We start from the raw sequence: 19,073 nt of genomic DNA, 5'->3' as shown, positions 1-19,073 counted from the left end.
TAACCTCAAGATGGCAGTAATGTAACATAAAATAATAATGTTCATGTTATGCATTAACTACACTGAGCTGGGACTCACAAACCTCCACATCCCGCTGTTAGTTGAATGAATTCAAAATTGAACTTGTAGCCAGACTAGCTGCCACACGTCAAGAATAGATAATATTTATTCATAAATCGCTGACACCAGTATTCAGTAAGTGAGTGTAAATAAGCAGTCTTGTTTGGAGGTAATAAATGCAGGACACATGCTTACAGAGACATTTCCATGTGCTGGGCCACGGTACAGGAAGAAAGCTTACAGTAAGACCAAGTCTGAGGCCTTGATCCCGTTTACATGATTCAGTAAAACAAGAGTCAGTGGAACTGTCACCCCTCTGTGTCGCCACTCCAAATGATCTGAAACAGATTTTTGGAAATTTAGGATAAGGTATACCTTGAAATGCATCACACAAATAAATGTTCAGGTAGTTGAAGATGCTACTTCTGCTGTTGAAATTGACTGAAAAATGTATCTGTTCCATTTCTATTTTCTGTTAGAGGTGTGCAGCTTCTGCAAATTCAGACAAGGAAGAGCAGTCAAAGGTCAGACAATCCAACAGGGTTCACGTTAACACATTTGTCATCTTTCTATTTGCAGCCCATTGCAGACGGGAACAGTGGCCGCTATCCCATAAACCCATGCATCTACAGACTTGAGGACTTAAAAGACATTTTGTGTCTCGAGAACAGAGACAAACATAAATTCTCAGTTTACGTTGATATTAAATACATAATCTAATATTTATTGCTCAGATTATGTAGCAATTCTTCCGTACACATGAAATATAACGGTGGCTAAAAAGCAAAATTTCTGCCTTTTTTTTTCTTCAATCGAAAACCACTGAGCACCATCTGAATCAAAGTAGATACATCAGTAATTGATAGAAAGCACTCCCAAAACATTATTTAAACATCATTTGATAATCATTAAAAGGGAATTGGGCTTATTTGTACTTCTGGTTTACAAAATAAAATCGTCATTTAAAGCTGGGCAACACACCAGGGACTCAAAGTAATGCTTTTTGTGTTGACTTGAATACTAATACTTTCAAAACTACCAGTAGGCACCTGCATAACCTAAATCCCTCTGCAGATAACAAACCATCCCTATTGTTACATACACACCGTGTCATTCTTTTTAGGTAGACTGTTGTGGACCTGCTGATGAGCCACTGGTGCACAGCTGATACATAATACATCCTAAGCAACCACATGTGGGCTTGAGAAAAGGACCAATACTTTACTGTCACATTTGAACTTCATGTCTTAAACTGATCGTGTTGGTCTGGGCTGTAAAGACACACTGTGAGCGAACCTGTGAACTATCCTAAGTAATAAGGCTGGAGGAGGAAAGCAGACTATTATAGTTTCCATCTGTTGACGCAAACCTGCGTGAGCATGAGACAACAGAGGCTTCTTTGGTAGGCGTGATGATGAAGGTTGCAGCGCGACGTAAACATGACGAATCTTAAGCTCTCTTGCAACTGAGCGCAGGGAAAACCACATATCCACTGTAAAAAAATAGATAATGCTTCAAGTACATCAAGAGTCACTGTGAGGAAATCTGATAACAAGACAGAGGTTTGTGGAAACATGATTTAAATATACTCGGCCTTTACACATACGTTTTAACACAACAGGTCTAAACAAAGTTAACAGCCGTCTCTCAACACGGGTCTTAAACTTGAACCAAACTCTCTTAACTATGTACCGTGGGGAAAATAGCACTAATTCTCGCACTTTACAAAGGTAAAACAAGTTTCCCTTAACGGAAAAGATCTCTGGGTTTTTAATGCTAACAGTATTGCACATCAAGATGGACTCCTTCTACAGATTTACGGGAGTCAAAGAACTAACCAAACACCTGACTATCACTACAGCGCTAGCTCACACACTCCCATCACCTTTACAACTACTGTAAAAGTAACTACAGCAAAGTGACAACTGTTCCTCACACACAGATTGTAGTTACTATTTGGCTGCTATTTAATGAACAGTAAACCTAGAACCCTCATTACTTACTTACTTACTTATATAGCCTTACAAAAGCTTAACGTGTTGATAAAACTTCATTAGTCCTCTAGTGTCTGGACGAAAAACGGTGATGTGAGCACACTTAACAGACCACAAACGAAGCTACAGCACTACAAGCATCGTCCATCAATCGAGCCTTCTTTCAGGGCCAAGTCACACCCTTATCAAACCCCTGTGTACCTGCCTACCAATTATCTAAAGAAAACATTACCAGATTCAGGACTCGACTACATTCAATAAGTGCTGCCTATTGTTCCATTGAACACTTTCTCTAACAGACCCTGGTCTATCTCAAGGTAGTGACCACGATGACATTTCTGATGAGCTAGACCCCCCCGTCTTGTCGTCTCTTAACACTTCACTCTGACTTTCAGGTCACATAACGCGCACCCTAACACCTTTCCTTTTCATCTTTCCCTTACAGTTATGTCACATCATATAAATTAATACAAAAATAAAGGCAACTGTTATCGATGGTTGAGCAACTGAGTGTCTGTCAGACTTGTTTCTGTGTTTAAATTAAACCCTGTGACTCTGTGTATAAAACAAAATACCTCGAGATGACCTGAATTTCTAAAGTAAAATGTGATTTCCTTCTCCGGTAGCGAGGGTCAGACATGATAGACAAGGCTCTTCAGGGGACAGATCGTGGCTTTTGACAGGAACTCTTTCCTGGGAGAAGCTGAGCTGATATTAGGAACAGGGCTGCCATCTTTTTTTTTTACTTTTCTCTCCTCTCCTCTCCCCCGGTGTCCTGACCTCTTTTGTCCAGTCTCCATTAGTGGAGGGTTGTCTTGAGTCATTCACTGTCTGTATCTTTCAGCTTTGCCTCACTTGCTGACAAGGAAACCTCCCATCCATCGTAACTTACAGGCGAACCAGCGCCGCAGAGGGCAGAAGTATTCAAAGTGGAACTGCTGGAATTCAGGTGTCTTGCGGATGTCTCTCAGAAAAGCAATGTCCAGGTCTGACTCTGTCAGCATGATGAGGAGCAGCAGCAGAGCAAAGAGTAGTCCAATGGTAACTAGGAACAGACGCAACACGCTCAGGACGAACTTGTTGAGCTCCTCCGCGTCGCTAGGTGGTGATGGCCTGCTTTTGACCATGCGCTGCGCTCTCCTGCCGGGCCGGGCAGGGGCCTGCCCCTCCTTTGATGCACCCGCCTCTGACTCCTTCTCCTCATCGATGCTGCAGGGAGCACCGTTGAGGTGGCGAGCCAAAGGCATCTCCATCCCATGTTCTGCCACTGGAGTGGGCAGCACACTGTCGGAGGGGCTATAGGCCTCGTCAGAGATGACTGCTGATGTACTAGCCTCGCTGCCATCCACCATCTGGCCCCTGGAAGACATGAAGGAGCCACCATGGGAGACGGAGCGCACAGGTGTGGAGTGGGCGCTGTCTCGAAGGGACTCCAAACCTGAAGACACAGCGAAGGACAGCGGTTCATGAGGGAGATGCATAAAAGAATGCTGCCTGATATCCTGACATCGTTTTTTATAGCTTAGACATTATGAGACTGATTAGAAAGGATCCAAGAAAGTTGTTGGAATCTAGGGAATACAAATCAAGTCTGGCATTGTATCACAACATTAGAACCGCTGGAAGGAGAATGTTCTGCTGGGAAACGTCTGAACCTCCCACCACCCACCTAGACCAGACCAGTCACCCCCACAACAACAGTAATGACACTCCTTGATGGCAGCAGCCATCCCCAGTAGGATGCAGTTTAGAAACAACTTAAAAAACATGAAAAACAGCACAAGGTGTTGACCTGACCTTCAAGTTCACTAGATCTCAAACTGATCAAGTATCTGAGTGATGCTCCGGAACAAGTCTGATCCTCAGAGGCCCCTCCCCTCAACCCATAGGACCCACAGACCCCCAACAAACAACATCCTGTTGTCAGACACCACAGGACACCCTCAGAAGGCCCATGTCTATTCTCTGAACTGTTTTGGAGGCACAAGGGAGACCTACACAATAATAGGCAGGTGGCCATAATGTTATGCCTGATATGCCATATACACTAGGTGGAAACCACACCAAGCTGACTAAACCGTAAGATCATATGCCATGACTCAAACAGTCGTATGCATGAAAAAAGTGATGCTTTCAAAAATAATCCAGTAACTAGTTTTTATGTATCTTTTACCTGGACACAACGAGTCATAAATTGTCGGTAAATAGAGCATACTGTGTGTACAGCTGAAGGTGCAGTTACATAAACTTCAGATTTAAAGGATTTATATAAGGTCAATTTGTCACTGACATTATATAAATAAAATTGAAATTGAATAAATGTTTGATGGGCTGCAGGCCACATTAGCAGTGACAGTATGTCAAAAGAGGAGAATTAATATGGATAAAGAAATGCAAACTATGTACACAAGTCACTGATGTGACTCACAAATGTGAGCACCCTGTATGGATCGTTTCCCATGAAACACTCGAAAGTGGAGGTCTAAAGGGGAATCATGTTCATCATTAATTAGACCTGTAGCAAAGATTGCTTCAGCCTCTTTTGAGGTCGGTTCGCCGGGCTGCCAGACCATTCAGGTACTATGTGCTCTGTTGAACACTGCGCCAACATTTCTGATTCAAATATAGCCTGAAGGGAAGGGTGATTTGTTTTTAATGGCTAGCTTGTCACAGCCTATGCTCCAGAAATGGATCCTCTCCTCTCAACATGTTAACTATGTCTAAATGAAATACAAATGGTAACCTTTACCCCAAATATAATGTGACAATATATATCATGAAACTAAAGAACACTGTCCTCTAGGAACTTACTTAGCTCCTATAACTCATCCTTATTACCTCCACAGCTGCTCTCTGTAAGTTACATCATCACAGTGTAAACTTTCATAACCACTGTGTTATTAATCACTGTATATCGATCACTGCATAAGATAAACCTACATTTGTGTTTATTTATATTCTGGCACCGTAGAAACATACATATACTATGTGCTCAAACACTAATAAGACAAGGTCATGCGATGAAAACGTCACCTCTCCATATCTGATAAAAACAGTCTTGGTTTATACCTTCACCGTTGGCTGGTGGGCTGCAGCCATATAACTGGGGTGGGACAGCTAGCCTCGAAGGGGTCCTGGAGTTCTGTCCCGACCCCGAACCAGAACCGGGGGTGGAAGATCCCCCGGGTAGGGCAGGGAAGATAGGAAAGACCCCCAGAGCTTTCCCCAGCAGCCTGGGTCCCAGAGACAGCACACGCACCTTCACATCCCGATAACAGTGGTTGATCATACGCAAGTGAACGTTCACCTTGGTCTTGATCCGGATCAGACACTTCACCATGATTCAGCCGTGTAACCTTGACCCTACGCACTTATGCTGCTCCCCTTTCTTTCATCAAATCTGTCTTGCTTTAAAATGGCTCTTTGTTGTCTGTCGCCCGGCTTTCTGTCCTCGTCTCCGACCGAAGCAGTCGAGCTAAGCAGCAGCCCCTTTCTCTGCAGTGAGGTCTCGTAAGCCTGGAGGGCAGGCTGACAGCAGCAGACAAATGGAAAGACAGTCAGAGTGAAAGACAAGGCGCAGGAATGTGGTCCACTTGTGCCACAGTTCACCTCTCCTCCCCTGCTGTCGACTGTGTCACTCACAGCGTGGCCCCTGACAGCAGGAGCTATTTCCAGGCTGAGATATTAATACCAGTGGAAATACCAGAGCAGACAGAGCAACAGGACAAAACACAGGGGGTTTGTTTCCACTCCTGCAACATTGGGGTGCAATGTCAGAGCATGTTCTCTGTGTGCGTGACAAGATAGAGGCTTGTGTGTCTTTTTCTCTGTTCTGAACGGACTATTCTGCAGGTTTATTAGTTTTATCCAGGCTGATCAACCTAGAGCAAACTTACTCTCAGTGGCAGCATTGGCAAAAGGTTAATAGCCCGTTGGAGGAACGAGTGGACAGTGAGTGCCCTTTATAAACTGACAGGATGACTTTCTCTTGTCAAAATAAAGCCTGAGGCCAGTGGCTGATGGGCTCTCTCTCTCTCTCTCTCTCTCTCTCTCTCTCGCTCTCTCGTGTTTGCGTCTCTCTCAGAAGACGTCCATCCAGAAGAGAACGAGAGCAAGACAATACACTAAATATGAAGAGAGTGACGGACACTCGCAAGTAGGGAAGCTGTTGACATGGAACTGCACTTACTGTGTGAGACTGTTAACAAGACGTGAGAAGTTTTGTGTGCCGTGGGTGTGTGATTCACAGCGGGTGAAATCATGTGGAGCAGGGCAGTGATTCCCAACTTCAGGGCAGACTCGGGAGCGTGCTTCTACATTTGGCCAGGAGGTAACTCACATTATTATTTTATCATTGTACTCTAATTACGTCATAATTATTTCAGTGTAATGCATTAAGATTGTGAAGTAGCTCAACTAGTACAATCGACACAATAAACTAAAGAAGAAAACCCTGCAATTACAAGTTTTGTTTAAGACAACTACAAATATCCTTATTGAGATATCTGCAGTGTCTTAACACTATGTGCTGAGTGCACAATTGGAAAAACCTTTGACTTGTAGCGTACGTATGTATAAGCATCCTGAACAAATGTTTAAAATACTTGATAGACTAATGATAAAAAATAGTTAAATAGATAAAACATAAAAAATTAAAAGGGAATGTGAGATAAAAATGAAGCTATGCTTATTAAAAGCTACTAAATACTATACTGGCTATCTAAATTAGCTAAAACAATAAACATGGTGGCTGTAAGGTTAAAATAGCCAAAATAAATGGAGAAATTTAGCTTAGCTGAGCTGACACTTAGCTGAATGTACTGAATGAGTTAGGGTTAGAGCTAACAAACCTATAACTATTTAATTTCATGAAATAATAATGTACCTCGTTTCATCTGAGTGGACGGTGGACATCCACATGTTATCCACATCTTATGGACAAACATCTGCTTCACACTAAGGCTCCCTTTCAGATGTTGTTAAGTAAAGGACTCACTCCCTCGGTAACATGGTGAGTGCTTTTATTTAGAAGTGTGTTCCCTCTGTCCTCTGTGTACACTACCTTCCATGATGGAGATGTGCACGGCTCTCCTTCGGGTTCTGGGCACGCTGGTCAGACGAGGGCCATGGGTGATGGACGGACAACTCCTACTTGGCACCATACCAGCCCTGGGAGGAAAAAAAAAGTCACATGCATTTTTATAATCTAACACACATTAAGGGCTGAAGCTGAGAATGTGGCTAATGCATTGCGCAGTTTAATAAATAAAGTGTAATGTGACCTGTGGATCTCAGGGGGGTCTCTCTTGATCTTGGCACTTTGTTCCATTACTTCTTTTGCAACCTTTCCGCTGAGAAAAAAAGGAATGAGAAAATCCGATAATCTGTGATCGACACAGAACAAGACCACCAAAACAAGCAGTGACACACTGCGAGGGTACGTGTACCGTTTTTAGCTACTGCTCTGCAAAAAAGCCATACATTGTGCACTGTGTGGTTTAGATACCTGTATCTGAAGCGACTTCCCTTGAAGAAGAGATTACTACTGGACACAGTGCGGACTTGACTCGACTTCTCCAGCCTGTGCGTGAATGGGGAGAAAAATCATAAAGATGATCATGAACTTAAATCAAATGTGAGGTCAAAAAGTTTAGTTGTACTGTGACTCACTTATAGAAGGCCTGATTCTCGACTCCACATTTCCACAGATGCTTACAGGCTTCAGGTGTAGGTGCAAAGTAAGTCAGTATGATCTTCTTATCCTGCAACAAACCCAGCACGTTCATGTATTTTATATTTACTTACATACAGAATACTGACACCGAATGACACCAACATTTGAATTATATAAAGGCGTTTATCTTCCTTCAGACTCATGAGAGGAAGACAGAAGATGTCTTTCTAGCTCGCAAATGATCTCCAAACCCCATAACCAATCGCCTTCTCATATTTTTTCTACACATGCACAACATCTATCACATCTCAGGCTGTTTTATCTTTTTTTGGGGGGGGCAGCTATTCCCCGTTTACTGCAGTATTAGTACACTGGCTCCCCAGTGGCTGTGTCTCCATGCATAAAACAGGAAGCAGGCTCCTTTAACTCCCAGAGCTCCAATAGGCAGCATTTTAATAATGAATGCACATACCTCTTTCTGATTTGCATATATATGGAATGTCTTTGCTTCAAACTTGAGTTTGGTCACCTCCTCCCTGAGGTCGAGACGCAGATCCAGATAAACCAAATGAGGGAGGGAGCAAAATAAAGAGGAAATAAAGATATTTTAGGTGAGGGAGAGAGGGAGAACCAACGGAGAGACAGAACGTTTTTTACATTATTAATTGAACCTGGGATAAATTAATTAGACCAACATTTCTGTGCTGAAAGCATTGCTTCCAGACACAGAAAATGATGAGAATAAGTTGTAAGAGAGGTAACAACTGATTTCACAACAACGACTCAGAGAAAACTTGAGCGTGCCGCTTCACAGTCGACCAAGTCAGCCATCTTGAAAAGGTCACTGATATCCTCTTGTATCTTGGATCTCTGCTCACTTTTAGTTGCTTTTAGACTAAATTTGTAAGTGCGTGATCAGTGCTACGTGCAGACGTTTTAAACGATTGTTGTGTCCAGACAAAACAAACCTGTTATGCTGGTATACTGTACTGGTTATTTAATGTCAAATGCACACAGTTGTTCAGTGCATCAAAATTCAAAGTAGTGAGTGTAAATAAGCTTGAACAGTGCCATATCGTGGCCCACCTGGGGCTGCAGCCCACTGCTCCAACTGTACACACCACTGTGTGAACAAAAGGACGGGTCAAACAGCAGGAGGACATTTCCCCGTTGTGGGACAATTAAGGGTTACAATTAATTATGTGGACTGTATTATAGAGTTCTTTGTCCTTAGCTGGCACTTGAAGCAGTGTTATTTGGAAATAAAAGGTTTTGAACAAAGAGCAGTTTGTTGGCACTGTGCCTTTGCACGGAACTACACCAGTATTCTAATATTTCTGCTCGCTAATGTGGATTCTTCATTTAAATAATAAACCACAGTGTCAAGTTATAACTTGACCCTCTGTACTCACCATTTGAGGAGATGGACCCTCCTGTTTCCTTGCAGCACAGTGAATCCAAAAGGAGTGAAGGCCAGAAAAGCTGGGTTGCCAGACACATCCTGACGAATCCATGTTTTTATGAAGAAGAAGAAGAAAAGCAGCAGAACAGGTTTTAAAGACAGCAGTATATCTTCATTAAGTTCAAGCATTGATAAGGGCCACTCCTTTACTTTACAGTTCTTTGCAGTGACTACCTTGCATGGGTGAGGGTCCACTCCATACGTCTCCAGCATCTGAGCTTTCTGAAGGAAATTTAGCTCTGATGTTTCAGGAGTCTGACCTCTGAAAAAAGAGATTAATTACAATCATAAGGATTTCAGACAAAAAATTTGGGACGTCCGATGCAAATATGGTCTATGGTTCTCAATCAAGAGTTTGTCAACACATAATCTGGGAGGAATCACTAATGGGTACATTCTGAAAAGTTTGGATGTGTTACTGGAAGACTGGGGCCACCGACTTCTTTCTTCTAACATTAATCAAAATTGAGCAGATCAGCTTGTGGCGGTAAAGTCAAGTGTTCACTCTGTCTAAAGACTGAAACTGAAGCTGACTCATTTTTTTTATAAATCCCAGGTCAAATGTTAAAGCAGTGACTAATGCTGCATCTGCTGCTGCACTGACCAAAGGAAATAAGGACAACTTGTGCATGAGTCACCTTAGCTCAGTGTATAATATATAGTAGCTCTTTACACTCATCGTATAAGACCCTGATTTATTCCATCGTTCCTTTGCCTCACTCTCATGTACACCGGCAAGTTACAACACAAGAAAATGCTTGCACGGTGGAGTAAATGTGTGATATTATATGTAAATCTATTGGTCTGTAGGTAAATTATGGCAGCATTGGATTTGTTTTTTAGTAAAATCATTTAGGGATAATCGTTTCACTCACTGCATACAGTTAAAGGTATTTAACTGTGTGCAGTGAGCAATAGAGGGCAGTGTAGGATCAGACCTATAACCACCAGGCCTGTGTGTAAATGTATACATGTGTACACGTATAGAGTGCTACACAAACGCTTTAAGCATTTTAGATGCCAGGTGAAAGACAAAGACGAGAGTTATAACAGGCTGTCCTCCACAAAAGGTAGAGGACACTGAGTACCTTTAAAAACCTGATATTTAAATAAAAATATATCTTTTAAAGGCCTTCAACCTCCGAAAACATTGATTAGCTACGCTTTTGATTCACTTCAGCAGTATCTCCACCACTATGGAAGAATGAGAATTTGCAACAACCTAATTAAGAGTGGCACCTGCAGTGGAAGGTAACGCGTTCACAGGTGTTTTTGCTTCACTGTCTTAAACCAGAATGTCACTGGGGCTGTCATACAGAGAGCTGAGAACACCCACAGCAGCAGCTCCACGAGTTAAAGAAGAGTCTATACATGAAGTGCATCGTGAGTTCAGTGTGCTTCTGAGTTGCCTGCACTCTGGCTGCTACAGAACCGGAGGAGTACACAGGTACACAGCGACCTGGGCAGGTGTCACCTTACATCAGCTCAGTCTTGTGGATCTCAGCAATCCGCCGCTCCAATTTCTCTGAGTGCTTGGGGAAGAACTGGAACTTGGAGCTGTAGCCCTCTGGGTGCTTCCCGGGGTCATAGTCGCCGATTTCAGCTGCCAAAAGCAGGAGACAACAAAGGAAAGGCTGAGGATTAAACACAATAATACATTAATACTCTCACATTGTTTTTTTCTTGGGACTTTTAAACGGACCGATGGCTGTATTGTAAATGTTAGCTCTGTAATTGTGTTCATTAGGTGTTAATAGACAAGCAGTATGCTAAACTGAAGCAGAAAGATACATGTAACTATTTTTGTAACTAAATACATAAGATCATTACAAGTGTTTATCTGGAATGTAAAAATTGTGATGGTTGGCAAATGGCTGAGAGAGGCAGATTTTTGCTATTAAGGTACAAGTTCTTATAATCAGAAAAAAAAGTCAGTTTGCAGTTACTGTACCAAGGACATATTTCACCTGAATCCTGATCAAAATAGGATTCAAGTAATCAAACTGTCTTTACTGATAAAACCTGAACATCAAAACTCAAAAAAGAGAAACTCCCACAGCACAAATGTGCAGAAAACACAAGATCAAGACCAGTAAGTTAAGATTTTTAATGCACTAGTTTGTAAAACATCTAGTAATGTGCACACTGAATAGTCCAAACCTGATAGGAAGGAACTCCAGCATCTAGAAACATACCATCATACCGTACATGTGAAATCTTTTTTTTTTTTTATTTGAGTCAATAGTTTGAGTCACAAGGATTGATGCAAGGTGACAGCTTTGGTGACATGCACTTGCCGATATTTTGGCTACTTGGCCACTCTCCGTGCTGCATCATATTGCTCAGACAGACTTTGTTGTTGAAAACTGCCTTTTGGAAAACCAGAAAATGTCACTGGAAATGTTGAGAAGGGATTGTATGAGCAAGAGATGCTGGGTGAAGGAATGATCAACATGAACATTCAGGCACAGATGAGGCAGATAGTTGAAGGCTTGAGCTGGGAAAGCCGCCACCCCCCAGGCCTCACACCACACACCGACCCAGAACGTTCAGAATACAGTAATGAATTAGTCATAAATAAATTCCTTAATCAAACTCTGTCTCTCGACATGATTGATTTCACTCAATTGTTTATCTCCCTGCTTTAACTTGTACAATGTGTACAGTCTGCACACACTGTACATTGTATAGTCAGTTATAGTTGGCAGTCCTGTGGGTGGAAGAAGATAATCTGAGGGTGTAAAGAACTAAATTACAATTAGATATTAGCCAAAGGTCATAGTACATAAATTCACACAGAGAACCTGTTGGGAGAGACAGAGAATAGAAAGAACAGAAAGCAGACAAACTGATAAGAAGATAAATGGTTGGGACACCTCTCTGTATGTTGATGAGCCACAGGAGACAAAAAGTGCAACTTCTTACAACAAAACTGTAAGATTGTGTTTAGGGAAGCATATAGAACTTTAAATGACTGAATCCCATTTTTAATAAAGTAACACATTCATATTTTCAATTGAGGGGGAAAAAAAACACCAATCCCTGATTCTCAGGTCAGTATGAGTGTAAAACCGCTGAATACACTCACAAAATAATGTACATATGCAGAGAAAACACATTTGCACACACATGTAAATACATGTACATAAATATTTATGACATTAGTAAAGAAGCCTGGTCTGCTGACGAATCTGCTTATTTACAATACCTTGTAAAATGTAGGCAGCCAACAGAGCTGCATCCGATGTCTTACACAGAAGGCGTCCGTGGTAGAGATCCCTCTTGACCTGCAGGAAGACGAGATATCTGTGGAGCAGAACACAGAGGAACCGATTTGGGTCACAGATTTATGTAGGAGCTATCGACAGCACAGACAGGAGAAGTTTACAGTCTGACAGTAAGGTGTCCCACGAGGCCGCACGTCAGTCGGAGCCCAAGAAGAGATGTTGTGGATACTGCAGTAAGTTAAGACCTGAGACTGGCTGCTGTGAATTGCATCCTGTGAAAGACCTGATAATAGTTCAGGAGGCTGCTTTACGAGCTTGTGGTTGGTACAACTGAGCCGCACACACATAGTTTACACACTGAAATAAAAAAATAAAAAAATGCAGCTACTGAATATCACATTAATTTGGCTCTCTCACATTTAATAATTACAATTTGGAAAAAAAAAAAAATAATAAATGGATTTTGGATCATTAGATGAGGCACATGAAGCCTAACTTGAGGCCTAATGCGAGCAATATTATTCTGAGAATTTGGCAAAGATTTAAAATGTGACTGTGGTGTGCTCCGGAGTCCACTGGGTACAACTCAATCTTCTGGTCTCGTCCTCACGTGTCATTTTCCCACCGATCCTGCCTCTCTCTGAGCAACAAAGCAATAAATAGGAGAATGAAGCAATGCTGTGGAAAATGTAAGAGTCGGACACGAGCATCTTACATTACATACAGAATACTCAGGTTATGACCCGTCGTGTGTATTGAAAGGTAAACGCACTATTCATTTATTACCTCACCTCAGTTTTTATATGCACAGATTTAAAATGTATATTAATGATAAACATCACATTATATTTAAAACAATATAAAAACAGGGCTGCTGTAAAACAATTGATGGTGATCATTTTTGCGCATCTACGACATATATGTTTGTGTCTGCGGAAGCCTCCAGTCAGAACAGATGGATAGAGGATAGATGGTTCTGCTCTATCAAGAAGAGCTGGATGGCGAAAAAGAGATTTTCATTGCGTGGCAACCGGTCGAGGGATGTGATTTACAGGGATCTGTGCGCTCGGCAGCTCACTCCTCGCAGCAGTTTGTTCAGCTGTCAAGGATGCCACACACAGTACAGTGGGGCCGGGGAGCAGCGTGACATTGCAGCTTATAAAAATAATAAAAGGGAAATATTCAAACCCCCAGCGGCGCTCTGGATCACTGTGTTGAGCTCTGGATACTCTCACAAAATTAAACGCATTCACACTTTCATTATAGCATGCCTTTTTAGGATTTTAAGATAATATTTTACTTCAAACGACGTATTAAGTGATAATTTTTACTCGATAATGAAGAATATGGTAACAAGGATAAGATGCAGTCCAAAGGCTGGTTGCCAAATAAAAAAATAATGACGGTAACACTGTACATAGGAACTGTTCTTGTTTTAGAAAGGGAAGGACCAACGACGGAGAAATATTTCTTTCTCCCTTTTGTTCAATAAGATTAGTTTGTTCCTGCTGCAGATACTGATTTTATTTTATTTCTACCACTTAGGTTCGCTCAGTGTCAGCATTTTTCAGATGCTGGATTGATTGTGGAACTGTTCCTTTTCCATTGCGTGGTCATATCACGATCTCTTCCTGGAATGGTAATGGTCTTCTGCTCTGGAGGATTTTCCTGTCCTGTTGTGTCCACTCTGAGCAAATGGCATCACTTTTATAGACACTTTTTGATATATATTCTCTTGGTATTTTGACAGCTACCAGTCAAACAAACCAACCAACAGCTGGCGAACCAGCAGAATCGTGATCATGTTTTGTTATTACATGTTTTATTTTTTTCTCCCTGTGTCTGCGTGGGTTTTCTCCAGGTACTCCAGTTTTCTCCCACCTCCAGAGACATGCTCGTTAGGTTCATTGGTGATTCTAAAACTGACCCTAGGTGTGCGTGTGAGTGTTAATGGTTGTTTGTCTCTGTGTTAGCCCTGCGATAGACTGGCGACCTGTCCAGGGTGTAACCCGCTTCTCACCTGATGACAGCTGGGATAGACTCCAGCAACCACTGCAACCATAGTGAGAATAAGACGAGATGTTTGATTTTCACACTTTGAGCTTGTCAAGCTTATAAAATACTGGTGCCAGTCTCATTTGCAAGGCAGAATTTTCAACATGAGAGCATGTTAACTATATGACATGTTTCACTAACCAAAACAAATACTGTTCCCTTGGCCCAAGCAATGAAAGTTTTACAATTAAGTCATTGAAACAAGGCTCCAGATTGACACCTTCTCTTCTCTTCTCTTCTCTTCTCTTCTCTTCTCTTCTCTTCTCTTCTCTTCTCTTCTCTTCTCTTCTCTTCTCTTCTCTTCTCTTCTCTTCTCTTCTCTTCTCTTCTCTTCTCTTCTCTTCTCTGTCAGTTCCACACCAACATGCACAGCTGATCTCACAACTGCTCGTGATTTGACAGCTTTCACAGTTTTCCAGATTTTCTGCAGTTGCTGGATGTAGCAGGAATTCACACCAATAACACAATTTGCTTGTAGTAAACACAGTTTCACTCAGCTGGAGGTGGTAATTAAGGCACAGGGGTAGTGAATGAATGTCACCGCCATCTGTTTCGGGACTTAATCTGTGACAGGAAGTTGCGACATGCAGAGTTTGCCCAACTCAAATACCAGCCCTCAATAACTGCAGACTGTGTGTTTTGTTGTTGTGTGGACTGTTGTGTGATGCCTTTTCTTGATTCACTGTGACAATGTGTCAGTCAGGGTTGTGACCTATAAGCTAACCCCGGTACAATACATGAAATGGCAACATTTATAATTGAAATGGTGCCTTTAAACTAAAAATAAGCAGCAGTGGGTGAGCTCACTGAGCGGTCTTTGCATCTTACCTGGTGATTTCCTCTCTCAGGGCAGCAGGGTCAGGTGGGTAAAACTTGACACGCAAACACATGGTGAATGGAGGCTGGGCTGCAAATGGAGAACACAGATTAGATCATTATTATTATTATTTTTTGTTATATTCTTTAAGGTTTATTAGTCCGATCAAATTTGATCAAAGCAAAACAAACTGCTCAGACGTGGTAAGCGAAACACTTACATTTCATTTGTTTGGCAATTGACTTTGTAAACTCCAACCAGTGCTGTGAGGGAGAGAAAGAGAAGTAAAGGCCTGCACTTTGAACACAGGAATCTCTGGCTGCTTAACTGACAGGCCGGGGCGTTCTGATTGTTCAGCAGCTGAGCATGAGAACTTGTAATCTATGGCTGGAAGACACAGCAAAATCACTCCCATCTCCTCGCCTTCTGTTTAGACTCCCTCCGACGCAGTCGCCATGCCGAGAGGAGGCGACAGGAAGAAAGCTGTTTGGAGAATAACTAGAAGAGTGCTGTTTTCCAAGGGTTGACACTGGGTCTAATCAGTGAGATAATGGCACGCTGACATTAATGGGGCAGTAACCCGACAACACGTTGGTGCTCCTTCTTTAACCTGTTAACCTGTTAATTGTGTTTTTCTGTTAACATTTTCTTGAAACGTCTCTCTGCTGACTGAATACAACACTTGCAAGCCTTTGCGATCCACAGTTCAAGAGTGCATCATTAATAATTACTCAGTTCAATCCCGGCTAATTCACGCAGGGCTGTATTCATTTATTTGACTGATATTCATATCAATCAAAGAAAGGGTTAGCCTTTTGGCAGCCCGCATGATTAATGTGCATGCCTACCTGCCCGTCCTGAATATTTATGTGGACTCATTAGTAAACTGAGGGCCCGTATTTATACCAACATTAGATAAAGCATCCATCACATGTGAGATAGCATAATCTATTCGGTGTCTGGCTCTATGACAGACACAACGTATATACACTGCCTGGCCAAAAAAAGATCTCCAGAAAAAAAAAAAAAAAAGGTCACACTCTAATATTTCATTGGACCACTTTGCCTCCTCCAGCACATCCCAAAGATTCTCAATAGGGTTAAGGTCTGGACTCTGTGGCCAATCCATGTGTGAAAATGATGTCTCATGCTCCCTGAACCACTCTTTCACAATTTGAGCCAGATGAATCCTGGCATTGTCATCTGGGAGCATCACTTCTTCTGCCTCTCTTCTTACCCTGATGCTCCATCACTCTGGAAGGGGGTAAATCTGGACTCATCAGACCACATGACCTCCTTCCATTGCTTCACTCCAATATTTATGCACCCTAAATTGAAGCCTTTTTTTCTGGTTAGCCTCACTGATCAGTGGTTTTCTTAAGGCTGTTCAGTCCCAATCCCTTGAGTTCCTTTCACACTGTATGTGTGGAAATGCTCTAACTTTCTCTTTTAAACACAGCCTCTAATCCTAACCATAACATCTAAGTGATCAATTAGAATTTTTTCTGACCACATTTCACCCGTGAAGACGATGGTTCCCCACTATCATTTCAGTTCTTAATGATGCATTGAACAGTTTTTAACCCAATTGTAGTAGTTTCTGCTTCAGCCTCCTCAGGTGTTTTCTCTGCTTGGTGCATGCAAATAATTTAACTATTCTCAAACATCTTTTCCACGACCACAGGATGTGTCTTTCGACACACATGAACAGTTCATTCATTGCATCAGTTGGGGTTAAATCATTTGTTGTCATCTGAAAGATAATCACCCATCCAGTATTTATCCAACAGGAGGCTTGTATCTGTTTGATGAGTTAAATCCAGATGGCAACTTTTTTTTGGCCAGGCACGTACTCTTATATATTTGATTTTTATCAGTTCCCCATTATTTCTTTAGGACTCACATATAATTGGATGGAGTCTGTTAAACACAACATGACAGCATAAAACAGATTTCCCAGTATAAGAGATCTGCTCTGTTAACTTAGCTGCACAAGTTGTGAGATATTTTGAAGAATTACATTTTGTAGATGACATGATCTATTTTTTTGTGACTGTTGTTGTTCACATGTAACTCCTTTAATAGAAACATCAAGAAGCAAGTGAGCAAGCAATCTACATTGAAGGTATTAACGTTTAGAAGTTAAAACATGTATAATGGTTAAACGGTTAAATAAAGTGAATGATAAACAAGGGGTTGGAAATAAAAGAGAAACATCAGAGGGAAGGGAAATATGCCAAATCATGACTCTGCAGAAGATAAATTCAGATGAATAAAAAATCATTATTAAAAATTAAAACTTACTCTCTGCTTGTCTGGGTCAACATATCTGATGCCAAAGTAGTCTTTCTCCAGCAGGTTGAGATGATGGCAAATGAGGTCAAACAGGTACTGTCCCTTGGCATCCCGCTGAAAGACACATAATATGAGGACATTTATTCAGTGTACTTGCATTGTGGGAGGGTAGGAAGTGAGGAAGAAAAACAGAAAAGAATTCCCCATCACACACCTCCCAATATTCCCATACTCACAGACGTACTTAACGAAACATCAGCAGATCAATGCTACACACTGCTTGCGTGAACACTCATCGAACCGCTGCTCAGGTGTAGAAAAATCAAATACTCTAAAATGATATTTTGAAAATAAATTGATGACATCACAGCAGCAATGATTGCTTGTGTCTCATCAGGAAGTTTCTTTTCTTTTCTTTTTTTCTTTTTTTTTTTTTTTTTTGAAGGTGCCGAGAAGTCAAAACGGCCACCAGAAAGTGTTTTAATATTTCACCGACCTCAAGGGAGATATATGAGGGCTATCAAATATTCATATCGAAGCAGCAGCCATCTGTGAAAGCTCTGAGAAATGTCTGCTGCAGAAAAAGACCTGGAAAAGCTATGAGACAAGGTGAAAGCAAAGCAAAAGGCAGGCTGGAAAAGATAAGGAGGCATTTGACATGCAAGACAGTAAATAAAAGGTTCACCATTGCAAATACTGTATATGATTTTTTTCTGTGTGTGTCAGTAAAGAACCTGGAAATACAATGTTTGCATGACAGAAACAGAGCCCCTGAAATGGTTAAATATGGGGAAACAAAGCGAGTACGAAAGATTTTAACTTAGAGTGAGCACAGCCTTTCTAAATCTGCCTCTGCCCCGATGTCCTCATTAAAACCTATTTTTAATGGGGTCTTAATTTAGATTTAACTGCAACAAAAAGGTAGATTGCAACAAAGCCACTTTTGAACGCGTAACAAACCATGAGCTGTTAATTGGGAGCTCTACGGCAAAGCCAGCAAAATTCAACTCTAAACTGAGACACTGAGATGTTTTTTTAAGCTGTCACCCCCTTAAGGCTTTTAGTGAGGTGGACGCACACATACCGGCTGTACACAACAGCTTGTTAAAATGAAAAAAGCAGGAATGGTCACTTTTAGAGGATATCACTGGCATCACCATGGACCTGTAGTCAGATTCAAGCATTATATGTTTTCATTAGTTTAGTTTATGCCAATCCATCCTTTTCCAGCCTTTCTGGTTTCCACCCTTAGGATGGAAATCAGGATTATCTCTGATAACTCTGATTATATCCAATCTGGTCATGTAAAAGTCGCTTACTGACATTATAACACATACTAATCTTAACAGAGTTTTTTAGCTTATTTATTACTGACTTTCAGAATTATGTCTAAATGGGGAAAAAGTCTTTGGGCTCAACTTAAACTGAACTATAGCATGTAAAACATCACAAAGGGTTTAGAAGCAAACTGCAATTCTGACATTAAAAC

The 19,073-nt window shown here is 41.5% G+C and overlaps 1 protein-coding gene and 1 long non-coding RNA gene across 2 annotated transcripts in view; one reads left to right on the top strand and one right to left on the bottom strand.

Moving 5' to 3' along the window:
- Positions 1-148: 148 nt before the first annotated feature.
- The window catches only part of LOC125005530 (FERM domain-containing protein 5-like), a 66,241-nt gene continuing 47,316 nt past the window's right edge, over positions 149-19,073 (bottom strand). The window contains exons 2-14 of the mRNA XM_047580927.1: positions 17,594-17,698; positions 15,510-15,552; positions 15,301-15,379; positions 12,399-12,496; positions 10,670-10,793; positions 9,365-9,452; positions 9,141-9,229; positions 8,201-8,264; positions 7,725-7,816; positions 7,561-7,635; positions 7,337-7,405; positions 7,117-7,223; positions 149-3,492 (exon numbers count right to left, since the gene is read on the bottom strand). Of these exons, the coding sequence (XP_047436883.1) occupies positions 2,906-3,492; positions 7,117-7,223; positions 7,337-7,405; positions 7,561-7,635; positions 7,725-7,816; positions 8,201-8,264; positions 9,141-9,229; positions 9,365-9,452; positions 10,670-10,793; positions 12,399-12,496; positions 15,301-15,379; positions 15,510-15,552; positions 17,594-17,698 (1,620 nt within the window). The 3' untranslated portion in view covers positions 149-2,905. The remainder of the gene's footprint in view (positions 3,493-7,116; positions 7,224-7,336; positions 7,406-7,560; positions 7,636-7,724; positions 7,817-8,200; positions 8,265-9,140; positions 9,230-9,364; positions 9,453-10,669; positions 10,794-12,398; positions 12,497-15,300; positions 15,380-15,509; positions 15,553-17,593; positions 17,699-19,073) is intronic.
- LOC125005532 lies at positions 5,813-7,265 on the top strand. The gene is made up of 3 exons (XR_007112452.1): positions 5,813-6,005; positions 6,139-6,384; positions 7,131-7,265. It is a non-coding gene; the product is annotated as an uncharacterized LOC125005532 (long non-coding RNA).

Source organism: Mugil cephalus, chromosome 3, assembly GCF_022458985.1.
Source record: "Mugil cephalus isolate CIBA_MC_2020 chromosome 3, CIBA_Mcephalus_1.1, whole genome shotgun sequence".
Taxonomy (NCBI): domain Eukaryota; kingdom Metazoa; phylum Chordata; class Actinopteri; order Mugiliformes; family Mugilidae; genus Mugil; species Mugil cephalus.
This window is presented reverse-complemented; position numbering and strand designations above follow the sequence as displayed.